Below are 22577 nucleotides of genomic sequence, written 5' to 3' on the forward strand. Positions count from 1 at the left end.
AGCAACTGAAGCCTCAGTATACAGTCTACAACATGTCTAACTCCAGCGCTAAATGCAGCTATGAAAACCTGATAAACTGATGACTGATCACGGATGGATATTAAAAGCCTAGACTATTTGCCACAACTTTGATAACTTGCAGCAAATCCATCAAAAAAAAATTTACTGTGCACCACCAAAAACATGATCGTAAGAGACTAATGTCTAGATGGGTTTAACCACGCAATATGCCCATGTGCTCACTTTGCTATCTGCCTCATTTTCATAAGAGTCCAATCAATCAATCCAAGACAGTCTAGTGTGATCTCACAGGGGGTGCTGCTTGTCTGGATGACATTTATTAAACTCACCAGGAACTCCTTTCAGAAGTAATGAACCAAAAAATTATTCCCTCTTTTTTTCTCTGATGTCCCGTCTCCATAACCACCTGCGCTGGGCCTCGAGGCATCTGGTCATAATCTCACTGTAGTGAGGAGAATGGAGCTAATTAAAGTCTAGCGTTACCAGCAGCTAGACAGGAGTGGGACATAATTACACTTCGCTTGGTCCCTCCTGCATCCCAAGAAGAGTTATTACAGTGTGATGACAGTTTACAGTACAACAATTCAGTAGGTTTATTATTTGGGGTGTAGATTTAATTTTTCACCTGTTTTTTTATTAATTAGATATTTAACAGCAAATATAGCTCTAGATGAAATTCAGACTTTGAATTTAAGAGTACATGTATTGAGAAAAATGGTTTTGAAACTTTTAGAGGCATCTCCTCGGGGGAGGGCAGGATGTTGTGAAGGAAGAGATTTGAGGCAAAGATACTGCATGAAAGTAAAAGGACTTGTGTATGAAGGTATTCTGAAAATAATGGTAAGTTACTTAGAGTAGCTGCTGAAAAAAGCTGAAGTTGTGACACAGCTCACAGAGCCAATTAAAGTAATTTAAGACTCTTAGCACCAATTTGCCGCAATTTGCATCAACAATCATGCTTCTTAGCCTCACAAGTCAGTCAAATCTGGACAAATATGTCAGCACATATTTTTACATTCAGGGTGACTTAGTCTTCCCAGAGGACATCATTATGTTTGATGTTCATTAAAAATAAATATCAATGAAAACATTTAAAATACATAGAAAAAAGACGCTCTCCAGAACTCCAGCCTAAGAATCATCAATGTCAGTGTAAAGCTATCTGTACATCCATGGCTACACTGCAAACAGGAATTGACCCTAGCTTTTTTGGCTTAATTGGAGCACATGTGCTAAAATGTAAAGGCTACATAAATTGTGTTCCAGTTGTTGCCTACCAATTTCATGCCAGCAAAAACTTTCTATTTATGTCAAACTATACCACCACCGCCACCACCCCCACTCCTTCAAAATCCATTGGAAAAGTTCATTATTTGAAGCATCCAGATTATTATTTAACTGTAACAACCCTTATCTGAAAAGATGTGTTATCTATATTCCCTGCAGGATGCATAATTACCATTCAACCAGAAAATAAAAAATAATATATCTTAGTGTTGCCCACTACTTTCATATCACACTCATATATTTTTTCCAGATGCTATCTTTTCTTAATAATAAAATAAAATAAAAATAACTCAAGGTAAGTAAGTAAGCATTGATTCTGGTGGCACAATAACAGATGCGGCTTCAAAGAACTTGGTGATGCAGTCAGATGTAGCTTTTAGTTTATTCTGAGCACATCTGCCCCACTGATACAACTGTGAAACCTGGACACTTTAACACAGTTGATTAACCTCACAAGCCATCTGGATTTGCAGATACAAATAGATTCAAAGAGAGACAACACACTCCAGATGTGTTAATTTGTGAAAGGCAGGATGCCAGTGCATACACATATATACACATATATACAATCATCTACACAGTTTCATCAGCCTGTTCTGCCAGGTGGCTGTGTGGATGCTGTTATTTTGCTGCAACATGACAGTAATAAAGGGCTGGACACTGATCATTTACCAGAATTAAAACAGCAAATGCTAAAATCCTCTGAAGGCTACAGTAAGTTATCACTGGCCACATCAATAAGCCCAAATCAAGTTAGTCAACTGAAAAGCTTAGTTCCTTTGCACACAGCAGCACTCGTTGTCCATTCATTCACATCCACAAGACCTTTTTTTCTACCCACTGTGTGCGTTTGGAGGGGGCTGTCTTAACGATTGCATTATACATGACACATTCAGATCATATACTACCTTAGTAGTGCTTGTCTTAGTCGACTCCTGGCTGCAGCCCTCCACAGCAAATACAGTCACCTTGAAAAGGGCAGGAACATCGTTATGAGACAACGTTAAGCCCCAGCCATCTGTGGGCACCAGCCTCTTTGGCAGCTTCAAAATCACCAGTGCACCCATGTCCATCAAGCAGCAAATGACAGTGGGCGCTGACCATATGTGAATTTTTTACAACACACTGAGTCTTTCCAAAGATGAGAACAAATCTTAGGCCTCTGAAGAATTATGATATTAAATGAAAGTAGACAAGTGTGGACAATAATTGGACTTATGCCATAATGTCGACTGCTCCTAAGGAAAAGGAACCACCTACCAAACAAGCTGGTAGTTACAGATTGTGCACTAGGATAACTTACTGACTTCTGCATTCCTAACTCCTATGGGAATTTCAGGTGGAGGTGTAGTTTTTTTCTGTCGTCACAGAATAAGGAAAGTTTTCAAAGGCTGCTGGATAAACACTAGTTTGGTCGTGGGTTAGGATTTTTGGGCAGTAGTGGTCTTCACTTGTTCTGGAGATTCTTTCAGTCTTTTTTTTTTCTCTTTTGTGTTCGGTCTTGGACTTAAGTAGCCTTAACTACCAACCTGCTTTCTTTGCTCACCCCATGGCTGCTGATCCACCACTGATTGTCTCTCAACACCATAGAACTGCAACTTGGGAGGAACCATCTGCTCCATCAATAAAGTCAGTGTAAAGGTAACAATAGCATTGGATATTGATTGAGCATTTGTCTTTTTCAGTGCCTGCATTATTTAGTGCCTGAATCAATCTGTTAAGGCTTAATGGACTCAGGTTTACTTACTCCATGGTTCATTACTGTATGTTCCAGTCTGAATCCATCTCAGGAAGGAGAAACTAGTGAGAATAGATGCAGCTGTAAAAGTTTTGTATACAAGACTCAGACCAAGTATTTTTTCAGAGGGATTACTGAAGCTATTGAAGAACTTATTGCCAACATATGGCAAAGTGAAGTAACCCTGCCCATGCTTTGTATTGTTGTAGAATTTATCACAGGGTTTGTATTCAATCATTATAAAAAATGGCCTTGATTTATGTTTATGCATTGTGCGATCTGTGCAAAGATAAATCAAGGCTTAGATTGTCTTGTTGTTACTTGAGGTTCTGCTGATCCAGGCTATATATCTGTATTTATGCCTCAGCAGACTGTGAGTTTGAAAAGCAGACTTCATGTTCATGTTTAACAGTGACACGTAACACACTCCTCAGTCTGAAATGGCTTCGAGATGACATGACTTCCTCAGCATCTGGATACCTCAGAGAGTTGCTACTCTGGTGTTCAGGGCCAAAGGAATAAGTAATTAGCCCTTGTCAGCTTGCCTGTTATCCATGTGGATCACAAACTTCATTAAAAACCTCTTTCCCAAGTGACTGCAGATCCTCGCACCTTAATTTGAGCGCATTTTGACAGCATAATTAAGATCATTTTAGATGAATTGTGCATTTCACATCTTTCTGCTATTCAAGACAATCGGATTTTATGGAGAATCAGGAAATGCTCTCTCTGCGGACATCATTGTCACTAGGAAATACAGTAACACTTAACAAGCACAAATTGGCTGATCCCATTCATTATCTGAGCATTAGTTAATCTGCTCACGTAATTGCCTCGGTTGGACGTCTCAGACTGGCTGAAAACTTGAAATGATCTGAGAAGACCCAAGTATTTGAAGAGCACTAGTGCACATTGATATGGTTGTACTGGCAAATCGGCGGGCATTTGAATGACGAATGGAAGAAAGTGGATGGAATTAGCAGAGCTAAAAAGGCTCCCTCTGCATCCCTCTATCTCTCCATCAGCATCCTCCATCCATTTTCTGAATGTATTTGGAGGAGAGGCAGAAAAGAAGGCATGAAATGAAGTAATGGCACATGGGGAGTGGCTCACATTCAGCCTCTGAATGGAGGAGGAACCTTCAGTTTCCAGTGCTTTGAGACATCACTCATCATGACACAAGACTTGAGAGCAAGGCGGGAAAGGAGGAGAGCATAGCAGTGTTTGTGTCCAGTGTGAAATATCCGCCACTAGCGGAACTAATGTTTTTAAAAGCATTAGTTGATTTCCACAAAAATCATCAGTCAGCAACTGGAGTATGTAGATACTGTATAAAGATATTCCTGAAGAGCAGCATTTATGTGTTTTGTTGATTTTGCTGTGGTTCAGGGTGAATCTAATGGTGAGTTTTTGAAAAGAAAAAAAAAAAAATCGATTGAAAAACCCAGACTTGTTTTGCTGTTCAAAAAGTGGCTTGGCTGTTAATAAGCAGATTTTTATTTTATTTAAGATTTAAGGAAAACAAATGGCAACTAACACAATTCTGTATCCATCATAATGAAATTGAATTTAATTTCTTGGAATTTTTTAATTTGTAGAAATGTATCATTAATTTGCTCATGTGGCTAGCAGATTATTACATCTAGTGTTAGCCCTACATAGTGCAAGACACCGGGAAATCGAATCAGTCCTGCTATAATACATCAGCCAAATGTCAAGTGTGTTAAATAGGAGCTCAGGATCAGGGACTGTGACATTTAACACACAATGACCCAGTAACTCAGGGTATGCTTTCCTAAGAGCTCAGATTTCGGCTTTTCACCAGTCATTTCTGACACACCTTTTAACAAAAAAGATGTGTGTGCACCATGCATACTATGAAAGGTTAAAGCCTGGTAATTAGATGTTATTATATTGATGTTTTGTTCTAATAAGCTTGTTTGTTATTGCTTTGTAAAAATGTAAATGTATTATTTACGGTAATTAAAAGGCCACTATGGCCGTGTGAGCGACCTGTCAGTGTTGCATTTCCTCCCTTGCTGATGGAGGTCGATAAGTCATAAATTATTTAAGGCACATTTAACTCATCAAAAGCCACTGTGAAATGGAAACACCTGCCTTTATCACATGGGAATGCATAAGATGGTGAGATCAGATAAAAAAACAACTGGCAGCTAAATTAGTGTAAGAAATGGATTAATGTCACGAAAATGAAAGCATGTAGTCTGGAGTGGTGTGTGAATGTGTGTCCTTCCATTGTAATGTTGTCTTTGTGTTTCCCTGTTGATATTCTTCTTAATCACACAACAGCTTTGAAAAATGACTTGCTACCAAGAGACATTCACAGCTTCAAGATCTGGAAAGTAGTACATAAGTATTGGTGTGAATCAACATTGCATAGACAGTGACACCAGAGCTGACTCCAAACAAGGATAATTCAATGCCTTTTTGAATATATGCTACGTTCTCAGAGCTTAAGAACACATCACATGAAGCCCAGACTATGTCTAGACCTTCTTCCGAAAGCTCACTTCCTACTATATTTTTCTTAATGTCTTTTTCTTTCATAACCTGAAAAACAACAAAAGCTATAAATATACAGTCTGGTTAGCCTGCACCCTTAATCAGCATTTTCTGACACATTGTCAGGCTATGAAATTGCAGAGTGGAGCATGTTTCAGTTTGAAACAGGGACGTGTAAAATACCCCAAAGAGCACACAACTTTTTATTTCAAGTGGATACAGAAAATATGTAGATGTTTTCTTCCATGGTCATTGTAAACATTTTGGTGTGAAAGGAAATTCTGTGATGCAGGTCTGTGTATGAATCAATTTGACATTACTCCAAAGACATAAAAAGGTTTTAGTTTTGAATATGCTGGCACTACTGCCAGGTCACTCCACAGTTATTACTCTATTGCCTCAAATTAGCAGAATAATCAACGCTTTCTAAATTAAGAATGAATACAGTGGATGCAGATTTAATGTAATGTAATGTAAGGTAATGGTGGTACATTGGCTGTGTTATTGAACAGGGGCACACAGAATGACTGTAGCTACATATTCAGCTTATGGACAGTCAGATTTGTGGATGTCAAATATCATTATTATTATCTTTATTTGAAAGTTACATATATTCACTGTATAGTCACATATGGGTCATACAAATTGAGAGCATACATATTCATATGTATGAGCGTATATGTTTAATTTCAAACTCTTTTTGTTGGCATTGATAATTCATGAGTCTTAATCCTCAAGTGCCAGGCCCTTCAGGTTTTCTTATCTGTCAAGGACTGATCAACACCCAGGTTTTCTGGCTGAATGCTATTTAGTAGCCTGTAGGACCAAAAACCAGCTTGGCTGAGCTCCTCAAGTACCAGAACTGAGAGCTGTTGGATTAATGCTTGCACACAATCTATCCTGAATGCAGTCACACTGCATGCTGATGATACATTTAGACTTGGAAATGTTACTTGCCTGAAAACACAGCCTGATATTACATATCCACAAAAGGGAAAATAATAAATATTTGGGTTAAAATATGTATTGTGAAGTTATTTAATACTAATACTACTAATAGTTTGTTTTTTAATCGAAGCAGAGACTTAATAAAGTTTCCATAATCACAAGTCACCACACTTCCTGAGAAGAATACAAAATAAAAGCAGCTGTTCAAAAGAAAAGAGATGAGTTATATAAAGTGAATTCCCAGTGCTCTGCCAACAGTACAGTAGTGACACTGTTGAAGTTATCTTGTGGTCCATATGGAGAGCAACAAATGACAGGAAGGATTATTGCCTTTGTATAACTTTTTGTGAAGAAATATTATAAGAAAGTAGATTGGCAGTCAATTAATACCAGCCAGTGAACCTGAGACACTGTGGCATTTCACTCTGTGATATGACACCTAAAATATGAGCCTCATTTTTTTGTCAAATTGTGAGTAGCTTTGGAGCTTTTGAGCAGAATGAGTAGAGGTTTAGTTCACATTGTTACCCTTTTATAAATTGCGATGCAAAATAAATGAATTTGTGCAGAACTGCACTCATTGATATATATCTACAGCAAAGGTATTAGCATTGAAATTTCAATAATTAGATGTGTTCGAATGTGATGTTCATAAGAAGAAGCCAATGTGAACTAAAGCTAAAGCATCGGATTTCAGATGAGAATGGCAGATGTCTTGTATATCCCTGTGTGCTGAAACCTGCATACAGATGGAAATAAAGGTCTCCTGGTAAAAGGGATGCTTTTGCAAGCCAGTACATCACGATATAATTTCAAGATCTCATGACAGAAGATGTTTCAATGAAGGTAAATGCAAGTAAACAATGTCTGTTTTAGTCATGCAGACAGAACAGCTAACACAAGGTGAGGTGAACTCTCATTGACTCCAGGCTGTTACTAGTCATTTGGCCAAGACTTCTTTTTGTTGCTGTAGATGAAGTTTTCTCCACGTCTGTCAAATATGTCATCTGTCTAGCAAGATGAGGCATATTATTAAGTCTGCATGACCTCAATACACTCTTTCATCATCTCAATCTGGGTTCTTAGCCACTCACTGGCTCGTTCTCCTCTGCTGTATTTTTCATTTTGATTACTGTTGGAGAAAAAGCCTAACTGGTAATCTCAACCTTGCAGTTTCAGTAAAGGTTGAAACTGGTGGTGTTGAAAATGAGGGGCTATTTTCAAGGAAACAGTATGCTGCAACGAAAGCACTTTTTTAAAGGTCAAAAGGGGCATGAAGCCTCCTCCCACCACCCGCTTCTGATGTTGGAATTGGAGAGGAGTCAATGTCCAATAATCTCTATTACTTTATTAAACCAAATGACATTCACCTCATGCAGCCATTGGCAAGCTGTGCTGAACCAAAAGAGTAAGCTGCGTTTGAGAGTGTAATTTAAGCTCTCAATTTTTATTTTTTACACTCATATCAGTGTCCCTTTGGTTTTGGTCAAAGACCCAGAATTTCCAGCAGCACCAGTATTTTCAAAAGCCACCATTAGTTTCATTTAGAGGTGCCCATTAAAATCTGCATGCATTCAGTTAAGAGTTCATTACATTTTTTGGGTGCCTGAACAGAAGCAAACCAACTCATGACAGGTTACTGACAGACTGCTAAGAATCAAGTGAGGCTAAATTAATCGTGGAGAGTTTAATGGTGCCAGCGGTTGACTCACCTTTTAATATCTAACTTAAGAAAGTTAAGTCACCTACAAAGTAAGTCTAGTCTGCTCACACCAATAATGGCTGATTACTATTTTACATATATTTAAGGTTTTAGGGGACAGTTTTTGTGGGCCACATTAATGTAAATTTAGTTTCACTTCAATTCTGTTTTTTTCACCCATATGAGGATATTTCATCAAAGCCTGTCTGAATGTCAATCATTATCCTCTACGTACTTCATTTTGCCATTTTATTGATAATATTGTGTAATGGCATTGACGTCAACCTGTTTAATGCTGTTAATAGCTTTCATGCTTTTTATGGCTGTTTTCTGTAGCCCTGTGGAGCTTATAATGCAAGTAGTCCAGCTGCAATTAAGCAACTGTATGTACAGAGACAATTACATTAAATTAGCAATTACATTACCAGTACATCTAAGTGGTCCGTGTTAAGTGCTGCCTCTTAATGATGCAGGCTGCAGTTTTATGAAGGGTCAGTGCCAAATGGACTTTACAAAAATGCAATCCTGAGGGCCTGTATGGGAGATGTCATAAGAGGTACAAGATTAAAAGAGTCTTATTTGGTATTTGGATTTTAGTTTATTTCCAAAATATTAGAAATTTACAGGCGCAATCTTAACTGCATCATGTTGTCCCTACAAAGCTTTGTTTCCTACATTTCCTACATTGTATTTTTTTTTTTAGTATCTTGTTGAATTTTTGCTACATTTATGGAAAATTAACTGTCCATTCATTTCTGAAGCCAAACATTTTTTTATAATGTAACTGAAGAACTAACATGCTTGTTTATTCAAACATTTTAAGTGAGTACAGTTGCAGTACACTACGCATTTCACATAATACACACATAGATCACATCAACACTGATGATCCTCAAAGACAGTCGACTCCCTGCACATCTTCCACAGGGTTGCTGCTAAATTAGGGAAGAAGTTATCCCCAGCCTCCCCTGCCTTGCCGTCTGTTGTATAGTTAGTGGTTTGTGGTAATGGTAGCTCTTCATATAAGGATTTAGTCTTGAAACTCAGAGAATAAAAGTTAGATTGTAATCAGATGTATATGGTATTTAATTAAAAGAGTCTTGTGTAGGGAAATGAAAAACACTGTTGAAAGGTGGCACACTACAGTGTGTTTACAGAATGGGCATCAAGCCCAAAACACTGTACAAATGTATAGAGGAAGCAGCTCAGAGACCTGCACCCACATGTTTAAGGCAGCTAAAATCAGACTGTAAAATCAGAAGCTACTGATGTGATACCTGACAGAATAGGCTAAGTTAGTGCTGCATTAAAAGTCCCATCATCTTAATTTATTTAAACTAGATTACTATTCTTTGCTTAGCAGGGACCATGACACAGAGCTTGAAAAAAACGAGGGTGTTTTTTATTTAATCACACCTTCATATACTGCTGGACAGTTTTCTAGCTTCTTTAAACTCAAACTGGACTTCTTGGATCACATTTCATCATCTCACTGGTACACGATGTGTCAAACCCACACCACTACAGTGCCTTGTGTTTTTTCTAGGGTTATTTTAAGTCTGAATGCCTCCTTACAGAAATGCTGTTGGATCAAATAAACGTGTGAATGTTCTCACCACCAAATCTCAAAAATGTTACTGTCTGGTGAAGGATGCAGGTGAAAATGAATTTTGACTTACATGGTGCTCGTGCTGTCACAATGCATGTGTCCACCTGCCCACATCTAAGCAAAGGCAAAAACTTCAGTGTACTGATGTTTTCCTCGTGCCTTTCAGAAGAAAATCAAAATCTAGATAGAATATAAATGACTATGAACATGTAGATGCACCTCTGTATATGATCCTGTACCTGCCATTTAACAGGTGATGCTTGAGGCTCTAGCCGTCTATACATATGACACCCTACAAGCTGTGGTAACAATATACTGTAGCTTTCTGTTCATCCACTTATTCCAATATATTTTGATTAAGCCTCTCAGATGTTATATTTTTCTCACACGTGTTCGTACATATCCAGCAAGAACATAATCATTCACAGCCAGACTGAGGAATCTTGACAGTCAGTGTAAAGATAACATGCATTAAGTTGGCTTATTGGCAGTCCTACAGACTCTCCCTGTTTTCAGAGGAAACACAGCTTAGTGTGTATGTAAGAAGCTACAGCTGTTCAGTTTAATCAGCCATAACATCTTTTTCTTTGCTGAAACACTTCGGAATAACTGCTGTCTTTTTTGTCTTTTTTTTTTTTTTTTTTTTTTTGGCAACCGCTATCAAAATTCACAGTTTTGCTTTGTTACATATCTGAATGGTTTCTTGCAATTTACATAGCAGGTGATTTTTAGCACACCATAATGTAACATATAATCAAAGCAAAATTATGCTTATTAAGATGATTACAGCCACGCCGCCCATCTCTATTATCATCTGTCTGGCTGATATAGTGGCAACAATATGCAGTGGGTTCTCTCGCTGCTGCTATATGAAAGAAAAAGAAAGGAACATTTGACACTCATTCTAACCACTGAATAACTTCTGTGTGCGTATTTTTGCCAATACATGGATGTAAAAGAGAAATAATTGGTCTTTCCCATATTCCTGACAAAAACCAGTGCTGCTATTATTCAGTGACAATAGATGAAGCCTAACGTGATGCAAAGAAACTAAAGCCCGTTTCACAAAGCTACTGTAGTTAGATATTAGGTTTCTGACCTTTTGCAAATGGTGGCTGAGAAAATATTGATCTTCAATTTGCTTTTAGTGCTGGGCAAACTGCTAACTGCAATTACACATATACACATTTTCAATTATCTATAAGTGCTCTATGCACATATCCACAAGCACTTAACAGGCAGAGATACTTTCACACATAAACATGCTATTGATTTAAAACAGGAAACCTGGCTTAAAAAAAAGGAAGATGGAATTACATCGAGCTTACTATGTTACAAAAAGTGATTGGTAGAATCTATAAGGACTAAAGACTAATCATTTAACTGGTACTTACACCCACATAAATGTACCAACCATGAAGGCTATTGTGGAAAGACCGCAGACATGGGGAGCAGAAAATCAAGAAAACCTACTCCGAACTACTAGTGGACCTTTTAGGCCAGAGTCACTGTGGATCATCAGCAGTGAAGATGAGGGGTCAGGCAGTCAATGCAGGTTTCTAAACTCAGGTCAGCCCCCAGTGAACGACTCATACAGTGGAGATAGCAGAGACATTAAAGGGTTTCATGGGTAAGGGAAAAAGAGAGTGTGTATGCCTCAGACGGTTTGTTTAATGTAGAGTTAAACGTGGGCTTTCATACAGTGTTGGGCATTAGAAAAACGTGTAAATTATGATAAGTGTGATTTGGATAAATGTTTGATAGTGTCTCATTTCCATGATTACGGCACACTTGGCCATATGGCTCAAGGTTTGCTGATTCAAACAAGCAGTTGCTACTACTGTGATGAATTGGTTTGGCTCTTTACTATCTGGACTATCCCTGAGTGTTTTCATTTCCTGCTAGTTTATACTTTGACTTCACTGCATTTAAGGGGCAAATATTGTACTTTACATTAATTTAATAACTTCAGTTAACAAAGCAAAATACATTACAATCATAAAACTTTATTGATCCCCAGTGGGAAAGTCACAAGCTACCCAGCAGTATATACAGTACATCGAATTATGATTATTGTGTATATAACTTTACCAGCTGTATCATAATAATCCAATAATCACAATACACAGTAATGTAAAATGTGTCAATCTGGCAAGGCAAGTTTATTTATATAGCACAATTCATACACAGAGTAATTCAAAGTGCTTTACAGAAATAAAAGACAAGTTAAAAGTACAGAGGCAAGAATCAAAATAAGAAACAGCAAATAGTTGGAGATGAACTTGGTCAGTTGTCATATGTTATATGCCACACTAAAAATAAAAGTTTTTAGCTTGGACTTAAACATGGTCAGAGATGAGGCTTGTCTAACATCATCAGGAAGATTATTCCAGGTTTTAGCTGCATAGAACTGAAACGCTGCTTCTCCCTGTTTAGTGCTGACTCTGGGCACGAGCAGAAGGCCTGTCCCTGATGTTCTCAGAGTCCGAGATGGTTCATATGACATGCACAATACACATGTCAGAAATGTACTGTGGTGCTGAGCCATGAAGAGACTTATACACAAGCAGTGTGTTTTAAAGTCTATTCTCTGAGAGACAGGAAACCAGTGCAGAGATCTGAGAACAGGAGTAATGTGGTTGAGCAGGCTGTTACAGTAATCTAACCTGCTGGAGATAAATGCATGGATGAGTCTCTCCAAGGTTTAGACATGATCCCTTTGATTCTGGTAATGTTCTTGAGATGATAAAATGCTGACGATGTTATCGATTTAATGTGGCTGTTAAAATCTGGATAACAAGTGTTTTTTTACCTTTGGTACATTAAGTATATTTGATGTTAATACATTTGTACTTTTACAAAATCTGAATGCAGGTAACAAAAATAAATTCAGGCCAAGTTCTTTCTATTATTTTTGTATAATGTCCTCTGCCTAATTATTAGATAACACTTCAGATGGAACACAAAATGCTGAATGGGAATGGGAACAGAAATCTGTTTTTGTTGAGGAGTTCCTATTTCTCTGATTAAAAGACTATAGTAGATAATGATAAGTTACTTGAGAAAAGACTTTGAAATATTATGTTAATGAAGCCTCATATAATGATTCCTTCAGGGATGGGGTGACTGACTGGTGTTTCCTACAAGATAAGTGATAAAATTCCTATTGTCATCAAAGTGTGACGCATCTTAGTCCCCTGTGCCACAGAGCTTCATTGTTGTCCAAAAACTGATAAAATACCTCATTGTTTCCCTGGATGACAGGTACCTTCATTACTAGAGATGCTGTGGTTTTATGTTGAGGCAATCCCACATATACTACAAAAACACTCTCCAGAGCACCATTGTGTATAAATCCACATCTGAAAATAGTCCCCAACAAATGCATTATTTACTGTAATGTACTGTTTGAGCAGCATTTGCTGAAAACTACAAAAACAGCAGTTTTTAATAATATATGTACATATTTTATTCTGATTAATCATTAATACTTGTGACTGTTTTTTAGATTCACATCTTTAGTAAATTTTGTGGTTGAATGCTATCAACAGAGTCATTTTATCATAATAATCTTTACGCTTTAATGAGCAGATCCTGCTTAACCTTAAATCTAAATCTTTCTCATTCCTTAAATATTAGTGATTATGTTTGTCTGTTCATGTAAAGTTGTTCATCATACTACTGTAAGTAATGAGTAATTCATTAATTCATGATCATCTCATATTACTTTGACATTTTGCTCTCTCACTTAAAGCATCATAACACAAAGCCAAAAAGTAGTTTGTGACAATTAATATTAGTTTCCTAATGACAAAGCAGAGTGAACCAAATTCTTAAAAAGTGATTTAAAATTTATTTAAAACAGATCAACTTAAAGAGGACAAGGAAGCCTGTGCTTGAGGCTGTTATTTTGGCCAAAGGAAAGGCACTACAGGGAGAAAAACTCCAGTGTTTGAATAAACCAATAAAAATATGCTTCTGATGAACGTGTCCTAAACCAGAAGCTCTGCTTAATACCACAACATTAAAATAACAAGGTCAGCTCAGAACAGGCTTCAACCCTGCCCTGGACTTAAGTGTGAAAAAAAACTCTGCAGCAGTATTCTGCTTCAACACCTTGTGCAGGGCTGAGTTTCGGGTTCAGAGAGAAGTTAATGAATCAGAACATCTGTTACGCATTGTGGCAATTGTCATTAAGAGACTGTGGGTGGTTGGAAGAACATTACCATATGCTGTGGCGTTCTGACGGCAGTGTGCAAGTGTCTAACTGCTGGGCCACTTCCTACAGAGTGACATAGGTTTGGAGCTTTGCATACTGTATATCAATAGTAATGTGGTTTCATAGAGAATAGTTTTAAAATTCACAGTTCAATTCTTTTGCTGCATACTGACAAATGACTTTTGGTCTGCCATGTGACTACCAGCCAGTATTTTCTTACATTTAGTATGTTGGTTGAGTGTCACCACAGCCCTCATTCTACAGTCAGTCAATACTTTCTGCTGTGATTGATGCTTTCAAGATGACATATATTTACTACATGAATTAATATATTACTCCTTATGCTATACGCTCAGCATTCATAAAATTGTAGGGAGCTCTGAGGACTTTTTTTATTTGTGGGTCACTTTTCCACTTGCTTCAGCAGAAAACAATGGACAGTAACATCCAACTGCAGCATGATGCATATGTGTCATTTTACAGAAAGAGCAGCATGCTAAAATGACTTTAGTGACATAATTAGCGTAAAAGTACATTTTTCTTGTTCTTTTCCTTTTTAATGGTCAATTCACATGGTTCATTCTGCTTCCATTTCTGTATACTATATGGCCCTTGTGTCTTGTATGTATTTCTTTTGTTAGCTGGAATATTTACTAACACATTTCTGTGTGTCCCTGAATACAGCCTGTATTTTAAAGAATAATCTGCATTAGAAAGCAAATGCCTTTCCAGTCCAGTCCATTTATAAAAATTATGCAAGATGCTACAATGAGGATTTGAAGCAAGTTTGACTTTTGTGCCTGGTGCTTTTTAAATTTACTCCCAATAGTAGCAAGAGAACAAATATATATAAATATATTCAAATGTAACTTCTGGACTTCAATAAGAAATCACAAAAAATGTCAGGTTTATTCAACTTCATGCAAGATTTCATGTTAGTTAAAAATTTTTTTTTAATGAATAGAATGTGGTGGTATTTGAATAGGAAAAATGTGAATAACCAAGTAGAAAGTTTTGAGTGCAAGAATTTTTTTTTTTTTTTTTGCTTTGTTTAATTTCCACTTCACCAAAACAGAGGAAGTCATTTTCCTGTATTCCCATTATTTTTATCTGTATTTAAACAGAGGCCTGTAAAGGAAGCCAGTGTAAATACTGTACATGCCTGATTGAATCAGGATCTTTCTCTCTTGCTGCTATCTAGGTGTGGCAGTGCGGAGGCAGTATGGAGGTCCTGCCATGTGCCCGAGTAGCCCACATTGAGCGCACCAAGAAGCCCTACAACAATGACATAGATTACTACGCTAAGCGTAATGCCCTGCGGGCTGCTGAGGTATGGATGGACGAATACAAGTCCCACGTCTACATGGCTTGGAACATTCCCATGAACGTAAGTTCTTCTCTGTCTTAAATCACTTCCTCCTCCAGCTCCTGAGCTCCCTTTGCCACCTCTTTTTCCATCTCACTTGTTCATTCAGTCATGCAGCCCAGATCCTAGGAGACAATCGTCAATAGAATTTCAAAATTCAGATTTCATCCCACTTGACCTTCACACTGACAGAGCGAGCAAGCAGTGGAGTCCTAATCCAAACAGATGAGAGAGATGCTCCAACTGAAGGAGAGGAGCCTCATTTCTAATTGGTCTATTTTCATACACATCCAGTTAGCTTATTTTCAAAAGTCTTTTGAGATGTGCTGCAAGGTAATAAACAGATGCTTTCATTAATAAAGAGTTTAATATTGAATCCTAATTGTATCAACAGCCATGTAGAATGAGACGATTGTCAGTGAAGGACGTTAGTGTCGACCTCACTGCCAAAACAAAGCACTGTTGTTCATAACTAAAAAATAATCAGCAGTGTAGCAGTCACACACTGGTCTGATAGACTGAACAGACACCATTACATGAGAACTCAGCTAGGAAGTGCCTATTGTAGAAAGGTCATACCTGTGTGTGTGTGTGTGTGTGTGTGTGTGGTATTCAGGGCATGCAGGGGGGGCAACTTTGACAAACTAGCCAATCAGACCACATCCCTTCTACAGTGTAATTACAAACACAGTGGTATGGCACGTTATTACCCCAGCTGTCCTGTGGTGCAGAGTTATTTTGTGTACAGTACAAAGATCTAACACTACGATTATTCCATCTACCCCCCTCCCTCCACTCCCACCCCTCCCATATACACAATCACATTCTTGTGATTTTTGTTGTTGTCTAAGGTACCCACTGAGAACACAATTACTTCAGTGGGTGGGAAGTTTTATGATACATCACAGTGGCAAGCCCTTAGTCCAAATACCAAACAACATCTAACTGAAATTAAATGCATTTATTAGTGTCACTTTTTGACACCCAAAAAAGAAGTGGATATTTCCAAATAGAATCCATTATTAACAGCAAATTTAGCAGCGGGCAGTCTCTACCAAGGAGGTGATATTGATGAGAAGGATTTGTCTGACAATAAGACAATAGTTTGTGTGTACCTGACTTTCTTTGTTTGTGTGAGCAAATTGTTATTCAAAACTACTGGTGGAAGCACATTTTTGCATCTTCGAGGACATTCTAGCTGGTGCTCACAGCGTCAATGGGCTGTGTGAGGGTCATGAGTTGGTGTAGCGTTAAGGGTAGAATTAAGTTAGGGTTAACCTAACGGTTCAGTAAATGTAAAGGTAATTGTATTATGTCAATAAATGTCCTCACAACAATAGAAAGACTCTTCATGCATTTACATAAATTGCTATGGGAAGGTCTTTGCAAATATTGTATGTTTGCTTGGGCTTTACAGAAACAATATGTATTTGCATATTCATGCACATTTAAGATGTACACACATTTTAACGTGTATATGCATATACTAATATGGGATTTGTGTTTGTGTGTGTGTGTGTGTGTGTGTGTGTTAACATGTCTTGTTTAGTTGTGTGGACAAATTTTAGTTCAGTGCCATTCTTGTGAGGAACAGTCAAATTATCCTCAAAGACAGGGTTATGAGGGTTGTAACTTAGATTAAGGGTTAAGGGTTAAAAATATGACTAGTTGAGGTCAGGATTGAAGTTAGGCATGTACTTCTGATGGTTAAAGTTATGGTAAGAGGCTGGAAAATACATGATGTCAACTACAGAACAACTAGAGAAAGTCAAACATGCGAGCATGTGTGTGTGCATCAGGATCAGGCCTGTGTGCCAGGCAGTGCAGCTATTAGGCATTCCTCCAATCAGTCTGGAAGCCACCTCCATAATGCAAGCAGGGCCGTGAGGGCTCATAATTAAACAGCTGATTAGAATTTGCTCAGCATAGATCATGTCTAATGAAAGAACAATGCAGGTCCCACATTACAGGCACATCTATCCATCTCTAAGTAAATGCTTGGTGCAGCCTCTGAGCACCTCAAAACTCTTGTGTCTATTCTGCAGCAGCTAGTACTCTCACTTAAGTAAAGTGCCTGCTGGCTAAGAATTTTTCATTTTCTTTGCTTTGTCCCACTTACTGGCAGAACCCCGGGGTTGATTTTGGCGATGTCTCGGAGCGCTTGGCCTTAAGGAAGAGACTGCAGTGTCGGAGTTTTCGCTGGTACCTTGAACACGTTTACCCCGAAATGCGGATCTACAACAACACCATCACATATGGCGAGGTGAGAAAGAATTCAATTAAATTCAATTTATTTGTATAGCACCAAATCACAATACAAATCTCAAGGCACTTTACAAAACAAACCCCCCAAAAAACCCCAACAAATCCCTTATGAGCAAGCACAGTAGAGAGGAAAAACTCCCTTTAATGGAAGAAACCTCCAGCAGAACCGGGCTCAGTTTGGGCGGCCATCTGCCTCGACCAGTTGGGGTGAGTGGATAGAGCAGAGAGAAAAGAACAGCAACAATAAACAATAAATAGACACTGCAGGTTGGTGGGGCCAGTAACTGCACATCAGCGATATACAGCTCCAGGACCAGGGACACCTGCAGAAGGTACAGAGAGAGAGAGAGAGAAACAAACTGGTGGAATATACATGTGAGGGGGTAGGAGAGCTCAGTGAACCGATGGTCCTCGGGCAGTCTAGGCCTATAGCAGCATAACTAAGGGATGGTTCAGGGTTACCTGAAGCCAGCCCTAACTATACACTTTGTCAAAAAGGAAGGTTTTAAGTCTAGCCTTAAAAGTACAGAGAGTGTCTGCCTCATGAACCCAGGCTGGGAGCTGGTTCCACAGGAGAGGAGCTTGATAGCTAAAGGCTCTGCCTCCCATTCTACTTTTGGAAACTCACATAGTTGGAATCACAAGTAGACCTGCACTCTGAGAGCGAAGTGCTCTATTGGGATAATATGGTACTATGAGGTCTTTAAGGTATGAAGGAGCTTGATCATGAAGGGACTTGTATGTGAGATTTTGTATGAGGATTTTAAATTCTATTCTGTATTTTACAGGGAGCCAATGAAGAGAAGCTAATATAGGAGAAATATGATCTCTCTTGCTAGGTCCTGTCAGAACTCTGGCTGCAGCATTCTGGATTAACTGGAGGCTTTTTATGGAGATACTGGGACATCCAGATAGTAATGAGTTACAGTAATCTAGCCTCGAGGTATGTGGGTGTTTTACACAGCATGGAACAGGTGGTCAAACGGTCACTTAAATGTGTTGAGCTAAAGAATGCATGTTTTTAGTGTTTTAGGGTTTTAGAGGCCTGTAAATAACTGCCAACAATTTGTTTTAGTGCTGGTAAAGGCCTGAAGATAGAGGACACCTGAACAAACATGTGGGGTCTTTTCCAGTATGAGTCCACCCCTTTCTTGTCAAGCTATATAACCCTGAATTCTGGAAGAGAAAGACAGAGAATTCTGTAAGACTTCTCTCCGTGTGCACGTGATTAAACCTGAGATGATTCATCACACTTGTGTTTGTTTCTGAGACTTAGCAACTCTCAAATTTCCACAACAGGTAACAAATACATGGACTAGTTTTTCTGCATCACTTTGAGACAGGATGTTCCTAATTTTGGCAATGTTGCACAGGTGAAAGAAGGCAGTTCTAGCGATTTGTGTGAGTTAAAGGACAAGTCCTTGTCAAAAATAACTCCAAGGCTTTTCACAGTAGTGCTGAAGGCCAGGACTATGCCATCTAAAGTAGCTATAATTTTAGAAAAGCTATTTTTGAGGGTTTTAGGCCCAAATACAATTCTGTTTTCTCTGAATTTAAAAGTATAAAGTTACTGGTCATCCAGGCCTTCATGTCAGTTACACGCTTGAAGTCTGGTTAACTGGTTTGTGTTAACAGGTTTCATAGATAGATACAGCTGAGTGTCATCTGCATAGCAGTGGTAATTAATACCTAATAGTCCTAATGACATTGCCTAAAGGAAGCATGTACAGGGTGAACAGAATCGGTCCTTACACAGAACCTTGTGGAACTCCATAATTAACTTTTGTGCGCATGAAAGGTTCATCATGGACATGAACAAACTGGAATCTGTCCGATAAATAGGATTGGAACCATTTTAATACTGTTCCTCTGATACCAGTCACATGCTCCAATCTCTGTAATAAGATGTTGTGGTCAATAGTGTCAAATGCAGCACTAAGGTCTAGGAGGATAAGTATAGAAACAAGTCCATTATCTGAGGCTAAGAGAAGATCGTTGGTGACTTTAAACAGTGCTAAAATCTTCAACTAGTTCATTCCTGTATAAGTGGTCTGATATCTGCTTAGCAACAGCTTTTTCAAGGATTTTAGAAATAAATGGTAGTTTGGATATTGGTCTATAATTAGCCAAGTCTCCTGGATCAAGACTAGGCTTTTTAAGTAGGGGTTTGATTACTGTAGTCTTAAAGACCTGTGGTACATAGCCTGATACTAGAGATAAATTTACCAAGTCTAATAAAGATGAGTTAATTAATGGCAGGGTGTCTTTAAGCAGTCTAGTTGGGATGGGGTCTAAGAGACACGTTGATGATTTAGATGAAGCAACTACTGATGTAAATTCAGAGAGATCTATGGGAGAGAAGCAGTCTAAACATAACTGAGCTCTTACAGATGATTCAAGAGCTACTGTAGTAGAAGATTCATTTATTGCAGGTATAGGAAGCATCTGCTGAATTTTATCTCTAATAGTTGTGATTTTATTTGTAAAGAAACTCATAAAGTCATCACTGCTGGGAGCTAAGGGAACACTGGGCTTAACAGAGCTGTGACTTTTTGTCAGCCTGGCTACAGTGCTGAAAAGAAACCTGGGATTGTTCTTATTTTCCTCTATTAGTGATGAATAGTATGCAGTTCTGGCTTTTTCAGAGGGGCCACAGTATCAAGCGTTTCATGCAGTGAGGCTACAGCACTGTCAACAATATGATCAATTTGGTAGGGAGTAGGATTGAGGCAGCTGCCCTCCACTGTGTTGGCACATGGCATAGATGTAAATAAAGATGGAATCATTTTCTTGAAATTTATTAACAGTGTTGTCAGATAAACATCTCCTGTAGTGGAATTTTCTTCTGAATGCTGCATGATCCATCATCTTAAATTCATAATGATCTGACAAAATAGGATTTTGGGGAAAAACTATTAAATGTTCAATTTCGATGCCATATAGGTCAGAACAAGATCAAGGGTGTGATTGAAACAGTGGGTGGGTTTATTAACATTTTGAGTGAAACCAATTGAATCTAATATTGAATTAAATACAGTGCTGAGACTTTTATTTAAAATCTCCCACTATAATGACTTTATCTGATCTAAGCACTAAATCAGGCAGGAAGACTGGAAATTCAGTTAAAAACTCTGAGTAAGGGACAGGTGGACGGTACACAATGACAAGTAGAACTGGTTTTTGTGTTTTCCAGTTTGGATGTGAGAGGCTCAGAGTGAGGCTCTCGGATGAGTTTGAACTGTTCTGAGGATGAAAGTTTAATAATAAGTTTGAGTGGAAGATTGTAGCTACTCCTCCACCTCGACCTGTGCTTCGAGAAACATGACAATTTTTATGACTGAGGGGGTTGATTCGTTTATACTGACATATTCATCCTGCTGCAGCCAGGTTTCAGTGAGACAGATTAAGTCAATTTGGTGATCAGTTATCAAATCATTTACTAACAGAGATTTAGACGAAAGAGACCTGATATTTAATAATCCACATCTGACTGTCCTGTTTTTCTGTTCAATAAGAGGAGTGGTCTTAATTTTTATTAGATTTTTATGAATAACTCCTCGTGCTAACTTCTGATTTATTTGATTTATATGTTCGAGGGGCAGACACAGTCTCTATGTGGTTTGAGGGGGGTGACAGCTCTAAGGAAACTGCAGAGAGGTGTTTTAGACTAAGTCTCTGCGTCCCGGTCCCCATTCTGGATTGTCAAACTTTAGGTTGGCTTAGGTTGGCCAAATTTCTAAAGATGAGAGCTGCACCATCCAAAGTGGGATAGATGCCATCCCTTGTTACCAGACTGAGAAAGATCCTTGCTAAGAAAAGTATTGGAAATAATTGCTAATTTAGTCATCTTCATCATCAGTGTTGAACAAGTCACTCCCAAAATGTATTGTAATAATACTTTATATATTAGTAGTAATTGTCACTTGAAAGTAATTATTGATATTAGAATATTACTGTCACCCAATTGTAATGCGTTGTAGAACTACTTCTGCATTGTTACTGAGATTGTAAGGGATACAATATTACCAAAATGTTCTTAGTAATGCATTATATTACTGCTTTACAGCAAAAAATCGATATGTTATTGTCTTTATTATCTTTTGCAATGCATTACTCCCAACACTGCTCATCATCATATGTAATTCAATTACAAAGCTGTGATTTAGTGTGGATGCATAGAGAAAGATAGCTAATTTGATTCCATAGATATGGAAGTTGGTGAGAACCTGATCATTTATTATCAGAACATTTTTTGTGACTGTCTTTATTGAGAAATATTTTTCTGATACAGATGCTAAGACCGTGTTACTTAATTATCATAGCTGCTTTAGTTTGTACTACACATCCATATCAAAGACACTTTAAATAAATATGAATACACAGTAGCCAGTCTAAGCTGATGGTATCTCGTTGCTATAGCAATGCAGCATCACCGCACAGGATTAGATGCAATTTCCTCATAATGAGTTTTAATTAAACACTTATTAGTTTTTCATTCCAACTTGATTGTTTGGGGCTTGGCTGTTCACTCAGCACAGTGGGAGAAGAAAACAGGATTATGACGGGTTGAAGAACTGAACACACTCCAGAGTCAGAGTACAATTTAGAGGTTTGCTGAAACGCACAATTTTTTCTCATGTCAATTTCAACAATGGAAAACAAAGGAATATATATTCTGCAAATGCACTGTCAGACTACATCAAAATTAACCTCTAGATTCATCAACGTTGTGTGAATTTACTTCCCCCGTTTATTTTTGCTGCTGCCTGTTATGGCTCTGGCACCCAGCTAATGGATTCCTTGGAGGGGCAGCTACTTAAGTGGCACTATTTCAGATCTGTCAACAAGCTGGAAAGCAGTTACCTTGTGTTGCCATACAGCCGCTGCAGAAAAGCAGAA

At 38.2% G+C, this 22577-nt stretch overlaps 1 protein-coding gene across 1 annotated transcript in view; it reads left to right on the forward strand.

Annotated features, from left to right (window-relative positions):
- galnt9 (polypeptide N-acetylgalactosaminyltransferase 9) overlaps positions 1 to 22577 on the forward strand; it is an 81978-nt gene that overhangs the window by 52065 nt on the left and 7336 nt on the right. The window contains exons 7-8 of the mRNA XM_026321917.1: positions 15249 to 15434; positions 17539 to 17676. Of these exons, the coding sequence (XP_026177702.1) occupies positions 15249 to 15434; positions 17539 to 17676 (324 nt within the window). The remainder of the gene's footprint in view (positions 1 to 15248; positions 15435 to 17538; positions 17677 to 22577) is intronic.

This window comes from Mastacembelus armatus, chromosome 9 (assembly GCF_900324485.2).
Source record: "Mastacembelus armatus chromosome 9, fMasArm1.2, whole genome shotgun sequence".
NCBI lineage: Eukaryota > Metazoa > Chordata > Actinopteri > Synbranchiformes > Mastacembelidae > Mastacembelus > Mastacembelus armatus.